Source organism: Podarcis bocagei (assembly GCF_964188305.1).
Source record: "Podarcis bocagei genome assembly, chromosome: 1".
Taxonomy (NCBI): domain Eukaryota; kingdom Metazoa; phylum Chordata; class Lepidosauria; order Squamata; family Lacertidae; genus Podarcis; species Podarcis bocagei.
Genome location: NC_138125.1, coordinates 70,148,681 through 70,171,345, shown reverse-complemented (window position 1 = coordinate 70,171,345; position 22,665 = coordinate 70,148,681). Strand labels below are relative to the sequence as shown.

The following is a 22,665-nucleotide window of genomic DNA, read 5'->3' as shown; positions in this document are numbered from 1 at the left end:
CACATTTCAAATTCTGAACACAAGCATCTACCCATAATACTAGCATACCACTTTAAACAGTCATGGCTTCCTGCAAAGCATCCTGGGAACTGCAGTTTGTTAAGAGTGGTAAGAGTTTTGGGGATTCTGGTAAAAAACAAAGTAGATCATGAAAGCCTGAAATTTGCCAATCCCTGCTCTAAGGGATGAATGGAGAAAAACAGCCCCTTCATATTTTAGTCAGCCTTCATGTCTACACCCACAAGAGATGCAGAAACTGACCTCCATTTCCCAAGCCTCTCTAGCCAATCTTGAAATAATTCAATGAGTCGTTGTCCTTCATGTTGTAAGTGACACTTACTAAGAACTATACCAGAAAGGATCAGTATTTTTCTCTGTTCATGGTTGTTTAAGTGAACCGACAGAGGAAAAGATGATGGGCAGCAGATCAGGTTCCAAGGTGGTAAAATGTGAAAGGCCAGACTCATTTGTCATTGCCAAATGTGGGGAACATCGGAAGAGAAATGATAACTGATACAGAAGAACATAACATACATTGAGAAGAGCTCAAGAGGTGACAGCTGATGATAATAAAGTCTGCTGTTGACTTGATGAGCTGCCAGTGCCCAGGGTCAGTAGGACAACTGTGTATTATAAATAGCGCTGATAAGTTCTGTAATTGAAAATAATAGGTATACTGTCTATGCCTTATCTTTGTACCAAATGGAGCCAGAGCTTTGTTCCTAACCAAGTTGTTCACAAAACCAGGGCCGGAGAACCCTTTTTCACTCAAAGGGCCACATTCTCTTCTGGGCAAGCTTCTGGGAGCCAAAAATCAGCGATGGGCGGAGACAGAGACAAAAGTTCCAGAGCGACGAATGTGATGTTTACCTTTGTGCAATTGGCTGGTTTCAACACATCTACACTTCCCTCTCCATCCTCCATACAGGCAAGCAAGAAGCAGTATCAGAGTTTAAGGATGCATTCCTGCCAGGCAAAAGCACTCAAGGCAGGTGCAAGCCAAGGCAGATGAGGGTGTGTGACGTAGGGAGAGTTTCGAGAGCCAAGAAGAGAGGCATGGAGAGCTGGGTTTGGCCCCTGGGCCTGACGCTACCCATCCCTGCTTAACAGTATGCAAGTAATCTTCCCACCTCTCAGTTTAAGATTACAGTCCCTTGCACACTTAATTTTGTATAATTGCAGTCCTAGGTACAAGAGCATAGTGATGCTACTTACTTAGTCCCACAGCTCTGGAATTTTTTAGCAACTTGGCTCTGTCAAACCACAATATTTTAAAGCCTTTAGGAAAAATCTGAACTCCCATCTGTTCTCACTGACTTTTTTCCTGGATTCCACCCCTCCTCCCCGCTATTCTTGCTTTGGGTCATATTGGTGCTTTAATTCTGAGCTGGATGTTTGTCAGTTTTATTATTTGCTGGCTTATTAATATTTTTGATTCGTGATTGCGTTGTACCACATTGCAGTGCTTTTATGGAAGCCGCCAGAGAAGAGTTTTATTCTTAAAGGTAGCATATTAATATTTTAAAGCAACAAATGCTTCTGAGCAAACAAGCATAGAATTGAAATGCACAACTATGAAATAATGTAAGTAATAAATTATCAGTTAGAAAACATGGTTGTTTATATACTTTTGTGAGTGGGTTTCAGCATGAACCAGAATTTTAAGTTTGCACAATTAAAATGAATTGAAGGTCTTTTTTGCCCTAGCAGAACAAATCCACTTTAAGAGAAGGGCTTCTGCTGTTTGGAAAGTGACAGAGAAATAAATTTAAAAGTGTTAGATGAACAAATGTTTAAAGGGAAGATATGCAAACATCCCACAATCAAATCAGGGTAAATGCTGGAGGATGCTCATTGCCTCTTTACCACACTGTAAGCAAATTAGGATGAATGCTCAATAAAGACTGGGCATATTCTAACCATTGCACAATCTTTGCACAAGCAAATCTAAATGAATATTGAATATGTGGAGGAGCTGTAGGAAAGAAAGCAGTCAAGAAAGCAGAAAGAAAACCGTCAAGAGCATCTCCTTTCTATAACAAATGCTCACAGGCAGAGCTGATACAATCCAAAAAGATTTTTGACATGGCCTTGGTTATAGGATGCTGTTTCCCTGGACTTGGTACAAACCCAAGTCAAATACTTCTGTTCCTAAACTTTTTCATTTTAGTTCCCCTTACATGAAAGAATGAGGGTGAAGGCTTTGGTGACTGACATTCAGGGAACATGTGTCACCACGCAGGGACACATGGTGTGTCCAAGGCATGTTGATGCTTCAGGTGGAGATAAGTTGAGCCATAGTCTGAATTCTGAAGTGTACCACATCATTTCCATGGAAATGAACCTTCGATCTTTGGTAGAACACACAATTTGCACACAGAAGGTCCCAAACTCAGTTATCCAAAACATTCCTAGAGACTTTAGAAATCAGCTACCATTTGGCTGGATGGGCCTGACTTATTACAGGAGTTCAGAAATGCACAATGTTTGGATTACTTAATTTAAAAAAATAAATAAATCCCAAGCTTTGAGTGGTCAACAGCACACTGGAAAAGACCCTATTCAGTGGGTCACACAAGGCATCTGGGGAAAGTCAGAGACATAGGCCATTCTCACCATGTTGACCCAAATGTCTTGTGGCAAAACACTCCAAAGCAAAATGTGCATATTTGTAGCTGAAGAGGCAAACATTTAATGCTGCCTGAACAGACCACCAGCAGGATCTGCTGTGACACTCGTGTGACCTTTGCTGGCTGCTGGTTCAGATATAGTGATTATATTATATAACATTAACAGCTGCAGAGTTAACTCTCCAACTCAGTGCACAAAACAGTATCTATAAGGTGCATTCATTGGTTTCATTTTAATTCTGTCCCTTTTGGTAGTTACATATTGGTAAATAAATGCCCATAGCAACTTTGTTTCTTAACAAATGGTGTTTCTTTGACAGTTAATAAAAATAATGATTGAGCACCAGTAACACAGATATATAATTACACCAGAGGATTCTTGATCATAAAGGCCCATTGATACCCTGAAAACTTCACCATAGTTAAGAAAATATCACTAAATTTGTGATAAATCCTGATTTATAGCAACTTGTTCTAAGCTGCAGTTGGTTTAAAATGTCATTGTGATGGTAAAGATGTAAATTCTCCTACATGAAAAATTATCATGCTGTAGGTCACTGATGAAGAGAGTTGTATGAATCAATTTTCCAACAATTTTAGATTGCAGTGGGAGTTATCAACTGCTTCATAAAAAGAAGATTAATTATACAATTCTATTATCACATATTTTTGGGTGGATGATCAAAGCACCTGTAATTGCTTTAAGCCTACTTCACAAATATAACAGGAACAGTTGATGCATCTACAATCCTCTTTTTTTCCTTTGGCAAAGTAATGCCTTGTTTCTCAGCAACAGATTTATTCATAAGAATGTCACAATTTGACAAATGCCTAATTTATAATTTCAATCTACTAATAGCCATCTAAGAGACCTAAGAGCATATCTCAGGCACACCTGTGATTCTCCTAAAAGAACCTGAGCAAAAGCTAACGCATGAAGGAACAGTGTTACTTATTCTGATTGATGACTTTGCTAATGCAAGTATTCATTCATGCCATTATTAAACCAATACATCTACCCAGTGCTTTTTTTTCTGGGGGGATGCATGGCTGAGCATACTCCTAAACATTTTTGAATCTTTGTACTTTTGTCCATTGACTGCATTTCTTTTTCCCAATTTGAACTATAAAATGGTGATTTTCTTGAGTCAAAATGAGAGTACCCCTAAACAATTTTTTTTTAGGAAAAAAAGCACTGCATCTACCATGAATTAGTTTAAAAGTAAAGGGACACCTGACAATTAAGTCCAGTTGTGAACGACTCTGGGGTTGCGTGCTCGTCTCGCTTTAAAGGCCGAGGGAGCCGCCATTTGTCCACTTCTGCAGACAGTTTTTCCGGGTCATGTGGCCAGCATGACTAAGCTGCTTCTGGCGGAACCAGAGCAGCGCACGGAAACGCCATTTACCTTCCCGCCAGAGCGGTACCTATTTATCTACTTGTACTGTGTGCTTTCGAACTGCTAGGTTGGCAGAAGCTGGGACCGAACAACAGGAGCTCACCCTGTCACGTGGAGTCGAACCACCGACCTTTTGATAGGCAAGTCCAAGAGGCTCAGTGGTTTAACCCACAGCACCACCCGCGTCCCTATGAATTAGTTTACATAACTTATATTGCCTTTCTTTACATTGCTTTACCTTCATCAAACGCCATAATGCCATTCAGCATTATATTCAATTAAATATAATGCTGATCCATTACAATTACAACCATGAGCCTGTGGTTATCACTGGTTATGTTTTTTCCTTGTTCCACTGGGTAGCTGATGAACTTATTCAAACTGGCTGAAAGACCCAATTAGTGTTGGTGCATTGGCTAGGACTTGGCATGGTATGCACTAGCCTTGACTGGATCCCCAAATGAACACCGGACAGGTCTTAGTGATGGAGCCTGTTAGGGGCCCTGGAAGCTACTTGAAAATGCTGCATCCTAACTACCATATAGGTTTAGCTCCTTCCCTAACTCTCCCTTCCCAAAACAGCTCTTTTGCTGTGGGAAGAAAGAGTTGTTAGATGTTCCTGGCTAAGTGCATTGTGACATGCCACACTAATCTCCAAACAATGCGAGATTCCAGGGGTACCTGCAGCATCCCTTTCCAATAGTTTTTTGTTTGTCTCCGGACTGCTGCCTTGCAGCCCAACAGCAAAAAGCCATGTCTCTCTGACCCCCAGCTTCATCCTGTCAGCTTGCACCACACTAAGCTTTCATTGCCTCTGATTTTCAAACTGGGGGGGGGGAGGCCCCACCCTTTTGATGTGCTAATGACTCATTATCCCCAGGCCATCACCTCCAAGGAAATTAGACTGACTCCATTACCTTTCAACTGATGTTGATTTCCTTGGATTAAGAAGTACACAATTTAAGAAGTCTGCCTAATGTAGTTTTCCGCACATGCTCATCAGAGGAGTAAAGCATTTAACACACATCTTAAGGCACACAGGTCTGACATCCCATTTTAACACACAAATGCTAATTAAATTCTAATGTTTACCCAGAGCCCAGGTATTTAGCACCCATAAACCTATAACAGCATTTAGGAACACTGTATGGACTGAATTCCTTCTCCATGTGGGGGGATGCTCACTACAGCAATAGGGCAGCAGCATGGCTGGAGAGAAGTGGGTTAGTAATGGTCATATTCTCTGACCACACATGTGGTGGTCTGGCTTACCCCCTTTGTTCTGGTTCATGTGCATCCCATAGCTCTTCTCACCTTGCTCTTTATTTCTAACAAACTGAAATAAAAGCTAGTGTTGAAATTGAGCTGCCATGCTTTCAAATAGCCTTGTTGTTTTCAGATTAGCATATACATTGCCCTATGATTTTTGGTCAATTCTTGTTTTGCTGTTCAAATTCATTTTTATGGTGCTTCTTTGAGATTAAGAAACACTATATCAGTTGCCCCCACCATCACCAAAGATGTTTACAATTTCTTTGGGCAGAGAGAGATACTTTTGTTGATGACTAGGCATCTTAATGGGCTTTATAATGCAAACCAATTTATTATGAATGATTGGACTTTGCAATAAAAACAAAATCAATCTGTTTAAATAAGGGAGAGATGAGGAGATGCTATTTTTGCACAAAAATAAAACTGAAGGTGGAACTATGCATTGTGTATGGGCCATCATCAAAACATCATCCCGCTGGCTAGTTCTCCAGTGTCAACAATAAGTGGAAGGAGGGATTATGTGGGGCAAGAAATGAAAACCTCATGCTGCACTATGAGTGGAAGAACTCAACATGGGGATGCCATGTGTTCAGTGATAGCTTCATGGAGAGCTTAACTGTGGTGTAGCAGTTAAGAGTGTCAGGCCAGGACCTGGGAGACCAGGATTCGAATCCCTGCTAAGCCACAAAGCTCACTAGGTCACCTTCGTCCCGTCACTGCCTTTCAGCCTAACATACCCCACAGGGTTATTGTGGGGTTTAATTGTGTAAGGGGGAGAACCTTGTATGCCAACTGGAGTAAAAGGTGGGATGGAAATGGAACAATAAATAAATGTTTCACCTCATATAATAAGGAAGGGGTGAATACCAGCATCTGTTTAAAACAGAGGTCACCCGAGGGCACATTCGCAAATGAGAGAAACTGTTGTGGGCATCACACCCAACCCTTATCTCAGCACACACCGCAACGTATTCTATTGGCTACAACTGAATGCTTTTTCAAGCCTACTTGCAGTTGGTGGTGGAGACCCTGTGAGCACATACACACTCACCAGCACTACACTGGCAACTCTTGGTTTGAAATAACTATCTACAAGAGACGACTTAGCACAGATCCATTATTTAACACTTATGCTAGTTTACGTACCTTGAGCTTCTCCTGCTTCCCAATTGAATGATATGCCCCCTTTCTGACATCAGCCTGGGAGATCATTATTTAATAGAAAACAGGCTCAGACTGCAAATTATTTCTAGCTAAACTGTACTGTGCTTCATTATCATACTAGCTACATTTCAGAGTCAACATTCATAACTCAAACGTTTAAGTTGTAATGCAAACATGCATGCATCCCAGAGAAATTATTTATGATATTTTAAATATTTTAGACTGAAAAGGCTTACAATCTTTCTGTCCCCACACCCACCGCCCCAGAATTAAAGAAGAGGCATAAAGGAACCCATCTGAATAAAATCAATCTTGGACAGTCTGTGTTCAGCCCCTCCTATGCATAGGATAACATGGCAGATAATATACAATTAAAGTGCAGCTCTGCTTGGGAAAGAGAGTGTATATAAAATGTTATCACTATACACCATCTTCCTAGCTTCTGTATATATTAAAATACTATTTTTCAAACAAAATTACTTTCAGAAAAAAGTACTAGACCTAGAGGTGGTATTGCAGAGCAATAAATGGAACAAGAATTTAACTTATAGGGCACTTACTCAGGACCAGCATTCAGGTGAACAGAGGGCAAGCCAATGGGCAGCTGTGATGAGGAGATGGATCCTCTCAAAGTGTACTGAAAGAACAAGTGAGCTTACTCATTATAAGAGAAACAGTCATTTGTTATCTCATAATGCAGTAACAATCTTCGATCTAAACTATAGGTTGCAAGAGGTACTTTAATATGTGATTGCTCCTTTGAAAAAATGTGGTGGGGGGAAGTCTTGCCAATGTTGTCTAGTGTAGAAAGCAAAAGGCCATGTCAAAAAATATAAACCCATAAGGATTAGGTTTAATGGAAATCAGACATAACATATTTTGGTGTAGTGCCGTTCGAAACCGTGTTCATTGTGAGGGGATGTATTATTGCCTGCAGTTATTTAAAACAAGTGCATATACCATTTTTCTTCAGTTAATGCATTACAAAAACGAAAGGCATAATATAAAAAACTGATGAAACCAGTCAGAAAGAATGGTAGCATGTACTGTATCATGAAAGTAAAGAGAGAGAGAGAGACAAAACAGCCTTCTGAAGTATACAATTGTGCCCCGTTTCTGAAAAGCTCTGAAGGATATTTCTGCATGCAATGGAGGCTGATCCATTAGGGCAAATGAGACCCTGCCCACACAATCTCACTCTGCTCTCACCCAGCCCCCACTTGCCTGCTTTTCTACATAAAACCAGTCCAAGGGGTAGAACTGCAGGTCAGCTTCCTGTCCTGTGTCTCAATGTTGCCCTTGTAGAACTCAGCAGGAAGGATGAACTCACAGCTAGAATTGGTTGATTCTGCTGGTATCTCTGCCCTTTGCCCAACTAGTGCCAATAAGCACCAGACACCATTGTCTATATGTACTTCCATGGGCTCCGCAAAACCAGGGCTACTCCACCCATGTCAGGCCCTCCTGACAAGGGATCTTTCGGTTCCCCTGCCCCCCTTCAGCCCTAGAGATCTTAGCGCATTAAGCAGAGGAGTAAAGTTTCCTTTAACTCCTGTTCCTTCGTTCTCATGAGGCTAGATTCTGCAATTCAGGCTGATACAAAATCAACTAAAACAATTATTCTTCATAGAGTAAATTCTTCATGTCTAGACGAGTTGTAGTTGCTGGGAGGTTTACACATCTTTGGACAGATCCCTTATTAAAGCAGAACTGTTCTAAATTGTTTCCAGCTGAATTTTTCTCTAGGGCCTAAGATCTGAAATAAGACTAATTCAAGTGCAAGATCTGAGCGCGTGCGCGCACACACACACACACACACACACACACACCTTATATGGATCCTATCACATAAGGAGGGATGGGGAACTTGTGGACCCTCCAATTGCTGTTGGACGCAAGCTCTCATAAACCCCTACAAGCATGGCCAGTGGTCAGGGATGATGGAACTTGTAGTCCAACAGCATCTGGAGGACCATAGCCTTCCTGTCTCTGGCATAAGGGTTTTGCAAAATCCTGGTACAGTGGAGAATGTAAAAACTGAGTCATTAAGAGATAAGATACCTATTCAGCGTAGCATGTTGATTTTCCAAAGATAATTCATAATCCTTGTTTTTTACTTTTAAGGATCAAGGCCATACAGTGTGGTAAAATAAAAGTCTGCTACATAGCTACTGATATTTACTTCACCTTCACACTGTTTGCTAGTTGTAGTGGTGTGATTTATAATAGCTGAGATTGCTCTTTTGAAAGGGACTTTTTCAATGCATGCTATTAAATTGCTGGTTAATTTTCCACATGAGGTATTAGATATAATCAGGCACAAAGAAGTAGTGGGATGTATTGATACTATGTCTCCCTGTGATATGCCAAAGAAATTCATGTTTTATATTATAGTATGGCTCTCTGTTTAAGATCAGGCTGATTTGTGTCTCCCTCTTGTCTGATGGTGGGACTGGAAAGTACACCAATACAAGGCACCCTTGACACTTTAATAGCTTTATTTAAATTGGCTTGGGATTTATGACCAAGTCGTCCTTTTAGTAGGTGATCCTATTACAACACAACTGTCTCTGCAATTATAAGCAAGAATTCAAACAAATTAAAATTGGCCTTGGTTCCATGGTGACTTTCATGTGAACAACAGCTGGCCATGCAGCTAAGCGGTCATCTGACGGCTCTGTTGCATGGCCAGATTAGAATTTCGTTTGTGATGAGGTGTGTGGAAAAAGTTACTGACCTCATCGCAACCTTGAAACCAATCTGGATGTGCCGTGAAGCAGTTCAGATGATTGCTTGCCCATGCAACCACATTAAGTTCAAAGCACATATAATTAAATGAATTTATGTTTTAAAAAAAAGTATGTACCTGTTCATCCGGACACATGCCGTTGCTGGAACCTCATATTGGGGTTCCAAAGCATGTTCTCCTACTCAGCTACTGCTTCTTTCACTTTCATGCCCATCATTGCAACTAATTCTTGCTTCTATTTGAACACAACATTCTTATTTCATTGCAGGAAGAGATATTTCACAGATCACATCCCTTCATGTTAAAGCATTGATCAAAGATAGGAATCCAGAAATATGTATTGACACGGGTGTCATTCAATAGGAGTTTTGGAGCAAGATGTCATCAACATGCTGATTATACCCAAATTTCTGTTGCATCTGAGCAAGCCCTGGACCAATACCTAGGTTGTAGCTGTGGTGATCTGGATGGGGGTCAATAAACTTAACTTGAATCCTGGAAAGACAGAAGTTTTGTAGGTGGGTGGTTCCCAGGTCAATCGCCTGTTCTGGATGGCACTGCACTCTCAGAGTTTAACAGAGTTTTAAAATAGGGATTTACATTTATTCTTTCTGAAGCCATGCTGAATATGTTACCACAGGTGAGTTATAATGGAGAAACAGTTTCGACTATTTTCCTCTTTCTGTTCTTCAAAAAGCAGCTCTCTGCTTCTTTGATTGATTGCACTATAATATGGGATATTATGGAATCACACTACATAATCTAATTTATGTATTATCCCAGCTCAGTGCATGGATGATAAAGAAGCATCATCCGGACTTAATATTTTATGATGACTGATCAGTCAAAGTTTGACCCAGGTTCAAATTTTATGGAAGGAAGCAAAGTAGGTGGAAATGAGCAACCAAAATAGGCTGCATTGCTCAGTAGACACTACATCCTTAGCTAGTACAGTAATGTAATCATTTCAACACATGCCAAACTTTTGGCTGTGCCTACTTTACTTTTCAGGCACAAAGTGAGTTGAGAACATAAGAACATAAAAATTGCCCTGCTGTATCAGACCAAACACCTATCTAGTCCAGCAACCAGTTTCTCCCACAGGTTAATTAGATGCCTCTAGATAGGACAAAGGGGTAATATTAAGGACCCTGGCATTCTGTCACATGTGGTGCTTGGTTGTGTAAATGGATGTAATGTGCTGAAAATGAAATGTACGCAGCTGCTGTCCCCAGTGCCATGGAGACTTCAGGTTCTCACACCTTCCTTCAATGCTCCTTCACACATTATGCCTTGCGTTAACAGGTTTTCCCATCTGGTTGATAATTACATTGTACCAAAGGATTATTCAGAACAAAAGAAATTTGCTTCTTCCAACCAGCTAGCATATCACAAAATCTTGCTGTGAGTTTTCCCTCTCTCAACTGAAATCTCTTAGCCCACTTCCTCACCCAAACCTGAAAGTGTTTCCATGGAAGAACTGGTGGGGGTGGATCCTACACAAATATGTCCCTTTTTCCATGAGTTCTCACAGCCACACTAGAAGCATGGCAACAGAAGTGAGCTGCCGCTCCCTTGCTTGACCAGGGTCCCAAACCCAGCAACAGAAGTAGGAAGCGTTCCTTGCTTCTGCAATTGGACAAATTCCTTATTTTTCCCTGTTATTGCTGGGAGCCTTGCACAGTGCTGGAAAATAGATGCCTACTATAGGAGCAATCACGGTCCCTTCTCCTGCCAACCTAGCAGTTCGAAAGCACCTCAAAGTGCAAGTAGATAAATAGGTACCGCTCTGGCGGGAGGGTAAACAGCGTTTCCGTGCGCTGCTCTGGTTCGCCAGAAGCGGCTTAGTCATGCTGGCCACATGACCAGGAAGCTGTATGCCGGCTCCCTCGGCCAATAAAGTGAGATGAGCGCCGCAACCCCAGAGTTGGCCACGACTGGACCTAATGGTCAGGGGTCCCTTTACCTTTTTTAATAGGAGCAATCAATCAATCAATCTTTATTGTGATCAAAGACCAGGCAGCAGAATTAAGAACAGCAACATATGCATCCTTATCTTCTTGTGTGCTGCACAGATTCCAGCATGACACAGTAAGGGAGGGTCACAGAATGGCCTAGGCAACTGAGTATCATTTCCTGCACTTTGCTGTGAAGCTTGTGTTGGGAAATAACTGGTGAATACCAATTAATCCTGAAGTCTCACACATGTGGGGAACTACAAAGAATTATGAATTCTGATTCTGTCTTCTGCGTCATTAGCTAACTCTCCCAGTTTGGTGTCATCTGCAAATTAGATGAGCATCCCCTCAATTTCTTCATGTAAGTCATTTCTAAAGATGTTGAACAACAAGCCCAGGACAGAACCCTGCGGCATCCCACTTGTCACTTTTTTCCAGGATAACAAGGAACCATTAATGAGTACACTTTGGGTTCGGTCAACCAGCTACAAATCCACCTAACAGTTGCCTCGTTCAACCCACATTTAACCAGCTTTCTTGTGAGAACATTATGGGGAACTTTGTCACAAGCCAGACTGAAATCAAGATATTGTACACTATGTCCACAGCATTTCCCTGAAAGTTTGGTAATCTGCTCTAGTAAGGCATCATCCAAGACTTCTGTCTGGCTTGACGGTCTATAGCAGAAACCCACAGTAAGGTCACTGTTGTTTCTCTCTACGACAATTTTTACCCATATACTCTCAGTCTGCTTTTCATGCTCCATGTCTTGGATTTCTTCACAAGTGTACACATCCTGTTTGGCAGCATAAAATTTCCCACAGCATGGGACTCCTTCCAGACAACCTGTTTATTAAGTATTCATCCTGATTCGCTTACACAGAGGGTGGACTATGTCTGGTCTTTATGAAGCATTCATTCAGATGCTTGTTTGCTGGGAGGTTCTAGGACTATAAGCATCCATCCTCAATTCATCCTGCATTGCTTGTACTATGGTTCCCCAACTTCCCATTAATCATTCATTCATCCAACACTTTTAGTGCATTTCCCCATCACTTTCCTAACTGCAAAATGTTTTGTTTTGTTTTTTTAGTGGATCCATTGTGCAAAGACAACAAAGTACTTTAAGCCACTTTAATTGCACAAATCCAAAATGCCAGCAGGCATTTAAATTCCCTGCCCACGCCAAATACCGGCAGTCAGGAAGTGGCCATGCATAGTGCTAGAAAGACAGGTGGTGTCTCTGCTTTGCCTTGGCAATGTGGCAAGGGGTGCTCTTCCTCCCCTCCCCATCCCCGGCACAATGAGCAAACTTCACCCATATTTATAGCCCAGCCCTCTTGAAAAATTGCCAGCCAGTGGTTTGCAGGCAGTGAAAACAGCTATGTAGTTAGGGCCGATACTTCAGCTCACACCTACACTGCCCCAGCCACCAATCTTTATATGGGCAACCAAAAGCAGCCAAGGATTACTTATTCATCAGCTTTCCTCAGTCACGATTCTCACTACTATAAATCAAAAACGTCACTAACAGCTCTCTCTCTCTCTCATCCTCAGTTCTCACAGAGTGACTCTTATGCCTGTGGAAAAAAACTCTGGGAAAGAATGGTTTATATTAGGATTGTTCTTCAGGGAAGCATGTTTTATATTAGAATAGTTCCTCCAGAGGAGGAACAGGAAATAGGGGGGCTGAGGGAGTACTAGAGATGCAAGGAATCTCCTCTTGCCACTAGAAGGAGAGGGGTTAGCTCATGATCTGCAATATGTTCAAAGGAAAGCATCATTCATTTATTCCTAATTATGCTATATTAATTCCAAACTATCCAGGACCAGTGCATTAAAAGGGAAATTAATATTCAATTAGCCTAAAGCTTCTGCATTTGCAAATATTAATGAGTGGCTTTTTACTTGCTGAGGTGTCTTCTTTGAAGCGCTTTGATTATAGGGATTCTCATTTATAGATCTTAAGGTTTTTTAAGAAGTAGCTTTTAAGATTACAGATCTTCAGAGGTTAATTTCCTGAGGCCTCCGGTTCCTTCATTTTCTGCGGAATTGTACTTTAAAGTCATGTACTTGTTCTTGGAAGGCAGATTTTGGACCATCTTTAACAGAAAAGTGCGATCCTTCAGGGAGGCTCACCTGGCACCTTTGTTATGTATCTTTAGGTGCCAGGCAAAAACACTTATGTCCTTTTAATTGTGTTTGTGGGAGGGTGTTATTGGTTTGCTTTCACTCTTTTTCTTGTTTTTATTATGTATTTTGTGTTATCATTTTGTATTTTTATGTTGTGAACTGTCCTGTGATCCTTCAGGGCAGCATAAAAATTCAATAAATAATACTAAAAATAATAATACTAAATATTAGAATTTCAAAAACTTAATTATCATCATTGGGTTGTATCCAATGATGCACTTCCACTCACACAAACTGGGGCACCTGATTTTGGCCAATCTCCCCTACACAATCTCCCCTCCTCAAAAGAGCTGCCCCTGTGGGTTCAGATACTCTCCAGGCGCTAGTCAACCTAAGCAGACCCACTGAAATTAATGGTCCTCACTTAGACATGCTCATTAATTCCAGTGGATCCGCTCTGAGGAAAACTTAGTTGAATATCACCCTCTGGAACAGTGTAGGATATAGCGCAGAGGGCTACAGCAGGTAATAGATTGGGTGAAAATAAGGTGAACCACTTTGCACAACTGAGAGCCACTGGGGTGTTTACAGTGTTGGGCTAGGACCTGAGAAACCAGGGTTCAAATCCCCATGAAACCCTCTGGGCAGCCTTGAGCTAGTCACTATCTTTCAGCCTAACACACTTGACAGGTATCTGAAGAAGTGTGCATGCACACGAAAGCTCATACCAATAACAAACTTAGTTGGTCTCTAAGGTGCTACTGGAAGGAATTTTTTTATTTTGTTTTGACTATGGCAGACCAACACAGCTACCTATCTATACTTCACAGGGTTGCTGTGAGGATAAAATAGAGAGGGGGAGAAGTTTGTATACCACTTTGCACTCCTTGGGGAAAAGGTGGGATATAAATGTAATAATAAATAAAATGAAATGTTATTTCCATTTGCACAATGTCACCATTGAATTTAACCCATTTGTTCTGTTTAGAATCATAGAAGAGAGAGAAAGAAGAACAGCCCATTTTATTATTATGAAGGGTCAGCAATGTGAGTTTTTTGTAAGCAAAATGTTACATTTCGATAATATCTAGGTGGTTGCAAATATTTTCCAAAAATATTCCAAAAATTTACATATATTATTCCATGCACAGAGGTATATCATGAACGTAGGGCAGTTAATTACAACATATATATTTACCCAATCCACTGCAAAGAACCTACTTTTATTGCATATTTTCACATGAAAAATTAGACTTTCAGTACTGCTTTGATCAGAAAAGTAATTGAAGAAACTAACTCGTGGGATTTTATGTTTGCATTTCAGGTGAAATAATTTCACATACAATTTCTTCAGTTTAAAAAGAGTCGTTCCTCCCGCTGCCACCTAACCACAAACTCAGTTTGTCGGCAGAATAAGAAATCAAATTCTATCTGGGTCACACGTAATCAGCAGCAACAAAGATTTTGCTGGACAAATTTAGTTACATCTGTGCAGCAGCCACTGATGAAACAATTCATCATTTTAAAACGAACCTGGCATGTTTGTGCTTCATTTTTAATGACCCATTTCTACCTGGTATTATAATTCATGCCCACACAAGAACATATAATTTTTTTTGTTGCATATTCATCTCTGAGGGGGGAAATCCATGTGCTGAATTAAAAATACATGAGTTTTTGTTATTTGCCCAGTACTTTAAAATGCTACTACAAGCTTGACTGAAGCTCTAACTATTTCCTCAGATCTTGAGGTACTTGCCTTGCTATCTGCCAGCTCTGCTGAGCAGAAGAAAGTAATTTCAGTGTGCTGTTCCATGCTGAACAAATTGGATACCTCGGGCCTAAATCAATTTTGTTGTTGCCGCCTCTGCTGAAATGCTGGGATCCCCCCACAGATCCTGAAATGCTGGTTGATGCTGTCAGAAACCCTAGGAGAAAGCAGAAACTTCATGATTAACCTAGAACATAACCAAGTGAGCTTTCAGAGGCTGGTTGCCCTTAGGCCTCAGAGCCTTCCTGAGGCACAGAAAGAAGTGCAGCTGTTGCAAAATCACCCTTGGCCATTGACACACATTGAGAAGCCACAGGATCGGATAGGCTTGCTATAAATACTAAGAGCCTGGTTTTCGGCCTGCTATAGTGCTGGAGGTGGAGAGCAGAACAGAGAAACTGCCTCTCCTCATCTGTGGCTTAGCATGTCCCTGCCTCTGAGGTTCATTGGAGAAAGTATTCAAGGTTTGGTTTGGGCTTGAACTGAGGGGTGCTGAATTGGAGGGTCGGAGATGGGGAATCTGGTTTTGTAATTCCCATAATTCCTAAGCTACTTGGGGCTGATGGGAGTTCGAGTCTACAGTTAGTTTAGATTGAGGTATAACTGTCCGTATAGCCGCAACATAACCCACAACCTTTGGGAAATGCAAAGAGTAGGTCTGCAAAACATACTGGATGCAGTTGTGGGGGTGAAATATAGCCTGCATTGCACTTCAAGGCCCAGCTTCCAGAGCCTCCCGATTCTGCTTGAGGCCCCCCCCCCCCCGCTTCACTTGCAGCAAGTGGACGTTTGCACTCTGGGTTGGTGAACAAAACCTCCCAGCCGAGATTCACGCCTGTCAGCCACAGCGCTGCCTGCCTTGACAACCAAAATTTGTACTACATACTTTCGAAGAACTCCGTGATCCAAGAATTTGAAGGGGGTGGGGAGAAGGAACAACACACAAATAAAACATAAGCGTTATGAAAATTAGAAGGACTTTCAGAGAGGAAAACCGCAACAAGGGGGGTGGGGCAGGATTATCCTTCTGGCTTTTACAGCAAAACAAAGCATCTGCCCTAGATACCAGTGTTAATTAAACCAAGCAGTTCTTCTGCTTCTGAAAGCATCTCTGGGAAATTAATTAAAATTTCATTCTGGATAAGGTTTTTACACAGAAGGCTAAAAGGAATACACACACACACACACGACAAAAACCCCTACTATCTAAGAACATACTGTTGCAACTTGAGGCCAGCATACATAGTACTGCTTCCCCCAAATTATGACAGCTTTTTTGGAGCTATTGTGACTGCAGCAATTGCTGCCAGCTGCATCCATGGGGCAGATGACATGCAAATAAAGCCCATACCATCCCCCGCCTCAAAACTTCCTTCCTAGAATTGCTTTCTGTTATTGTCATGTTTTGATGGAAACATTTGTGTGCAAGTTCTTCTGGACGTTCAACCCAATGTACAGCGGAACCTTGGGTTACGTACCATCCTCCTTAAGAACGCTTTGGGTAACAAGCTCTGCTAACCCATAAGTAGGTACTCCTGGTAGCAAACTTTGCCCCGGGATGCGAGTGAAAGTCATGTGCCGGCGGCATGGCAGCAGCGGGAGGCCCCGTTAGCAAAAGCGCGCCTCAGGTTAAGAACGGTTTCGAGTTAATAAAGGACCTCCGGAATGAATTAAGTTCGTAATCGGAGGTACCACTGTACATGTTAGGTTTGCCTAGGGCATGGATAGTCAACATGGTTCTCCAATTCTTAATGTTCTACCTTTCCCATCATCCTTGACCTTTGGCCACGCTGGCAGGAGCTGATGCGAGTTGTAGTCCAACAGCATCTGGAGGGCAGCACATTGGAGGAAAGTTGGGTAAACTGGGCCTTAGAAGGTAACAAATGGTATGTGTGGTGTGGTTTTTTAGATTGGTTTCATGAGGCCAATTATCCTAATTTTCACTATAGTATGCGTTATCCATGACTGTACAAGCAGAGCGTAGTTGTCATGTGTGCTTTTGAAGGCTGTAGGCTTGGGCTGCAGCAACCACTGTGATCTCAGAGAATGAAAAACATGTCTCCCTGTTACATAAGCAAGCCTCTTCTGTCATTCAAAATGATCAGTGCTGTGGTGAAGGAGAGCAGGGGCCAGCCCTCTAGCTCCACCACTTCCATAGTTGTCCCCAAGAGGTTTTATCTAACTTCATTGTCTTTGGCTTTTCTCCTGACTTTGTTGTGTCTTTTACATTCTAGCTTCCAATACTATTACAATAAAAAATTCCTTCCAGTAGCACCTTAAAGACCAACTAAGTTAGTTCTTGGTATGAGCTTTCGTGTGCATGCACACTTCTTCAGATACACTGAAACAGAAGTTGCCAGACCCTTCTATATAGTGAGAAGGTGGGGAGGGGTATTACTCAGAAGGGTGGTGGGAATGGGAGATTGGCAGATAGCTGAGATGAGCCTGTTGACGACTCTTAACGACTGTAATAGGTCTTACAGGAAAAGGCAAGGGGTGAGAAGGTGAGAAATGGCTTAGTCATGTATAATGAGATAAGAATCCAATGTCTTTGTTCAGACCAGGTCTCTCCATGGTTTTAAGTTTGGTAATGAGTTGCAATTCAGCAGCTTCTCTTTCCAGTCTATTTCTGAAATTCCTTTGTAGTAAAACAGCTACTTTGAGATCTTGTATAGAATGTCCTGGGAGATTGAAGTGTTCTCCTACTGGTTTCCCTGTTTTGTGATTCTTGATGTCAGATTTATGTCCGTTTATTCTTTGGCATAAGGTTTGGCCTCTTTGTCCAATATAGAGAGCTGAAGGACACTGTTGGCATTTGATGGCATACACAATGTTAGACGATGAGCAATTAAATAGTCCCGAGATGGTATGTGTGATGTTGTTGGGGCCAGTAATGGTGTTGTCCGGGTGTATGTGGCAGCAAAGTTGGCATCTGGGTTTATTGCAGGCTCTGGTGCCAGTGTCCGTGTTAAGTCTGGTTGTAGTATTATTGTGGGTTAGGAGTTGTTTAAGATTGGGTGGCTGTCTGTAGGCAATGAAAGTGTGCATGCACACGAAAGCTCATACCAAGAACTAACTTAGTTGGTCTTTAAGGTGCTACTGGAAGGAATTTTTTATTTTGACTATGGCAGACCAACACGGCTACCTATCTGTAACTAATACTATTACAGTTCACTTTCAGCCACTGCTGCCAGGACATCCCTGTCTCCCAGTTTCATTGACAACAGTCACCTATCAATGCTGGCATTCAGTTATGATCCCTGGAGAGCTTTGGGGAAGAAGGCAAGACAGCTGTATACCAACTGAAGGAGCACATATTTGACCTCAATTCAGAAAGCAATTTAAATGCATAAGTAATGTTAAAACATGAATGGACCTATTTAAATCAATAGATTGCTCATATATTTAAAGCAATGAATGGGACAAAACACTTTTCCGGACTCGTACATTAAATCTAGCCTGCTATAATGAGTTGCTATAAAAAGAAATAATATTCAAAACACCCTGAAGGTTTTCAAAAAGCAAATTTGTGCATTTGTGCACTTCATTTCAAGATCCAGAGACATCTTAGAGTGAGTTTTAGAACTAGTTGAATTAAACAGATAATCCTCCCCACCATCAAAAAACAAATTCTCGCCAGCTCTTCACTGTTTTGTAAAAGATACTCAGAGCTTCACTGTGACATATATCAGATTGAAACACTAATTGTGTGATCCTATGCATATATAGGATGGTGCCTCGCGAGTGGTGCCTCGCAAGACGAAATTAATTCGTTCCGCAAGTTTTTTCTTCTTGCGAGTTTTTCGTCTTGCGAAGCACGGTTTCCCATAGGAATGCATTGAAAATCAATTAATGCGTTCCTAGGGAAACCGCCTTCAGACCAGGTCCGGGGACAGTCTGTCCCCCGACCTCTTCTGAAGGCTGGGGGGGGGGGGAACAAGGGCTTTTCTTCCCACCCCCAGCCTTCAGAAGGCTGTTCTGAAGGCTGGTGGTGGGAAGAAAAGCCCTTCTTCCCACCTCCCGCCCCACAAGCTCCGGGGACAGGAGGGCTTTGCTGCCGACCGCCAGCATTTTAAAAGCCCCTGCTGTCCCAGGGCGATTTTAAAATGCTGGCGGGTGGGAGCGAAGTCTCTGCTGTCCCGGGGAGATTTTAAAATGCTGGCGGGCGGGAGCGAACGCTTCGCTCCCGCCCGCCAGCATTTTAAGATCGCCCGGGGCAGCGGAGACTTCTCTGCTGTCCCGGGGAGATTTTAAAATGCTGGGGGTCGGCAGCGAACGCTTCGCTCCTGCCCGCCAGCATTTTAAGATCGCCCGGGGCAGCGGAGAAGTCTCCGCTCTCCCGGGAAGGCAGGCGGGGGGAAGCAAAGACTTTTGCCCCCCGCCGGCCTTCAGAAGAGGTCCAGGACCTCTTCTGAAGGCCGGCTGTGGGCGAAAGTCTTTGCTCCCAACCGCCAGCAATTTAAAACAGGTCCCCGGAGATTTCCCTATGGGCTTTCGTCTTGCGAAGCAAGCCCATAGGGAAATTCGTCTTGCGAAGCGCCTCCAAAACAGAAAACCCTTTCGTCTTGCGGGTTTTCCGTCTTGCGAGGCATTCGTCTTGCGGGGTACCACTGTATATATATAAGTCCCATTGAGTTCAGTGAGGTTTGCTACTGTTCAAGTAGGTATTGAAATGTCATTGAACTCAGTGGGACATACTTTTGGGTAGACAAAAATAGGATTGCACTGTAAATCAAAATAATTTCAAAGGTTATCCCACATTACATTAAAGGTAAAAGGAACATTAGAAAGGTCAGGAACCTATTGGATGGTGTGAGACATAATGTTGGGGTTTTACTAAGAAAGAAATATGGATGATATATTTCCATAGCTGTGCAGCTCCTACTAAAAGCGTGTGGGAAAGAACAGCAGAAGTATGGTGATGAGGGGGGGGGGATGCATCCAAGAAGCAAGGCCAATAATACTTAAACCACTCCAACAGACATCTGTGTTATCTAATGAGTAGTATATTCCAGATATAAAAGCTTACTGTATGGTATGGGAAACATACATTATACATGGCCTGCATGTTTTAAACTCTTTATAATACCATTGTTAGAGGCAGAATGGAAATAATTCAGACCTCAGACGCAGTGAGGAAGGTCAAACAAGAATCCATTGGATGGGCAAACAAATAACTAAACAGTCAAGAGTATTCTGAAAGATGAAGAAGGGGTGAAGGAGTGCAGAAGGCCCCACTGAGGTTCAGTAAGCCATACACATACAGTAATACAGGCAGCATGGATAATATATAGTACACACATACATACAATGCATACCATATACTATATACTATATAGAACAGCTCCAGAAACAGAGGCCCCAAATAATCAACCATAAGACCCGGTGGACCTCTCACATATTTTATTGGGTGGTAAGGGACCTTGGACCCTAGAATTTTGCTCCTATGCCAAGTGATTTCAAATCTTTATTAATAAAGCAGGATCACAATAATCCTTAGGTTTGAAGTCCAGAGGCGAATGTAGTGTGGAATCTAGACACATATAAAAAATGTTGTGAAGATGCTTTTTTTAAAAAAATAAAAAATTGAAAAATATATTGAATTTGCCATAGCTCACCATCTCCATCTAGTGACACATTTGTATAAAGCGCTTTAAAACAAATTTAAAACATTTTATTTGCAGCTGTATAGCTGAGTCCTACCATGTGTAGAGAGGTTGCTCAGAGGGTAGAGAGGATCTTCAGAATCTTTTTTGGGGGGGATTGGTCATGCTACGCCGCTAGCTCTGAGCCTCCCTCTAGCACCATTACCATTACCATTTGACTTATGGAAGTTGAAGGTCTTATGTGAGGAGCCTTCTGAACGCATAGAGGTTCCTCACATTCTTTAGAACAGGCATAGGCAAACTCGGCCCTCCAGATGTTTTGGGACTACAACTCCCATCCTCCCTGACCACTGGTCCTGTTAGCTAGGGATGATGGGAGTTGTAGCCCCAAAGCATCTGGAGGGCCGAGTTTGCCTATGCCTGCTTTAGAACCCCTGTTTTCCAGGGTTCGAAAACATACAAGGTGTTTCCACAAGTTTAGAAGCCTCCTCACTTCAAACCTTTGCCTCCCATAAGTTGAAATGTTGCAGGAACAGTGACAGGTGGCAGAGCTAGTGTGCCTGTCCCTTCACATGTTTATCCTAACTGTAATATCTAAAGGGTTTTTCAAAACTCGGAAAACTGCTCCAAGAACATATCTGATAATTACTCCACAACATAAATCGTAATCAAGTAACAATTTGGCTATTGCTAAGAGGTTTCTTGGTATGGTTCTAGATTTGCAGCATGAGGATGTAAGAAACCTCTGTTTCAGATACTCCTATTTTCCTTTCAATGCATAATGAAAAATGTGAGTCCAAAGGCTAACATAAAATCCTCTAATTTTAGTCTTCATCAGAAATCACAGCAGATCTTGGATCCTATGCTTCTATTTTCATTTATTTTCTGAGAAGTTATTTCCATAACGGAATCATCAGACGCATTTAATAGAAGTTTTTGCCACTTACAAATTTTTATTTGCACTAAAAAGCCAACTCTAGGTCTATCTCTAGGGAGCCTCGTCTGTGCCAATATCCTGAAAGACGTTTTCATTAACCTTCTTTGACCTTCCATGACCATAATGTAGGCTTTCACAGAACTTATTTTCTGATACTGCACCTCTGTTAGAATATAAACCAATCTAAATTTAAATGCTCATATCAGCAGCAAATGTCTTAGAAGAATAACCTTTGTAAATGCAACATAAATCCTAAGATAATGGAGAGGTTAAAATATGGGGCAAAAATAAAGCAGCACAATTTGAAGAGAATGGGGAAGGCATTTTGGTGAAGTTGCTATTGCCACTGATGTTTCCACATGTTCCTTCATTATTAAAACAAGAGGGAGAACTTTGTTGCTTCTGTTCCTAAGTATAATTCCTTTACCAAAGATGTGTCTACTTCGTGCTTTCATAAAACAAATAAAATCTGTTAATGCTTGAAGTATTTTTGCACATGTGGGTTCTCTAAACCGATTCAACAGTTGTCACGTCAGTGTATACAGGCCTCCTCTCACTTAAGTGGGAGTTACGTTCCAGGACCCTGCACACATAGGCAAAAATTGTGAAAGTGGGGACCACCCTCTAAAAATCCTCTCAATGCCCATTTTTCCTACTCTCCAACTCTCTCTAAAAGTCTCTCCCCAATCCAGACCTAAATATCTGGAATTGAAGCTCTGGGGCCGGATGGAAGCTGCAGGATGTGTGGGAAAGTGGCAGCTGCTGCTGCTGCGCTACCCTATATACCAGCTATTAGGTGGGGAGACTGAGCAGCCTAAACAATGCCCTGCTGCACCTCGGGTCTCTTTGGGGCTTCCTCAACCTTCACTAACATCCTTTTGGGGCTCCTTGTGAGACACAAGGACTCTCCAGCCATTTCCTGCCAGGTTTGAATTTATTTATTTATTTCCTGGTGCCACAGTCGTGCGTGAGTCGATCACACATAAGTGGGGGGGGGGGACACCTGTAGTAGTCTGTAATTGTTTGAGATTGTAAGCTGCTTAGTGGA

The 22,665-nt window shown here is 41.9% G+C and overlaps 1 protein-coding gene and 1 long non-coding RNA gene across 2 annotated transcripts in view; both read right to left on the bottom strand.

Moving 5' to 3' along the window:
* The window catches only part of GALNT18 (polypeptide N-acetylgalactosaminyltransferase 18), a 364,667-nt gene extending 357,616 nt beyond the window's left edge, over window positions 1-7,051 (bottom strand). Inside the window, exon 1 of the mRNA XM_081180632.1 lies at window positions 7,024-7,051. Within this exon, the coding sequence (XP_081036758.1) occupies window positions 7,024-7,036 (13 nt within the window). The 5' untranslated portion in view covers window positions 7,037-7,051. The remainder of the gene's footprint in view (window positions 1-7,023) is intronic.
* Window positions 7,052-14,507: 7,456 nt separating this feature from the next.
* Window positions 14,508-18,788, bottom strand: LOC308583988. Its single transcript, XR_014006499.1, has 2 exons — window positions 18,220-18,788; window positions 14,508-15,508 (listed from the first exon to the last, which is right to left on the bottom strand). It is a non-coding gene; the product is annotated as an uncharacterized lncRNA (long non-coding RNA).
* Window positions 18,789-22,665: the final 3,877 nt, after the last annotated feature.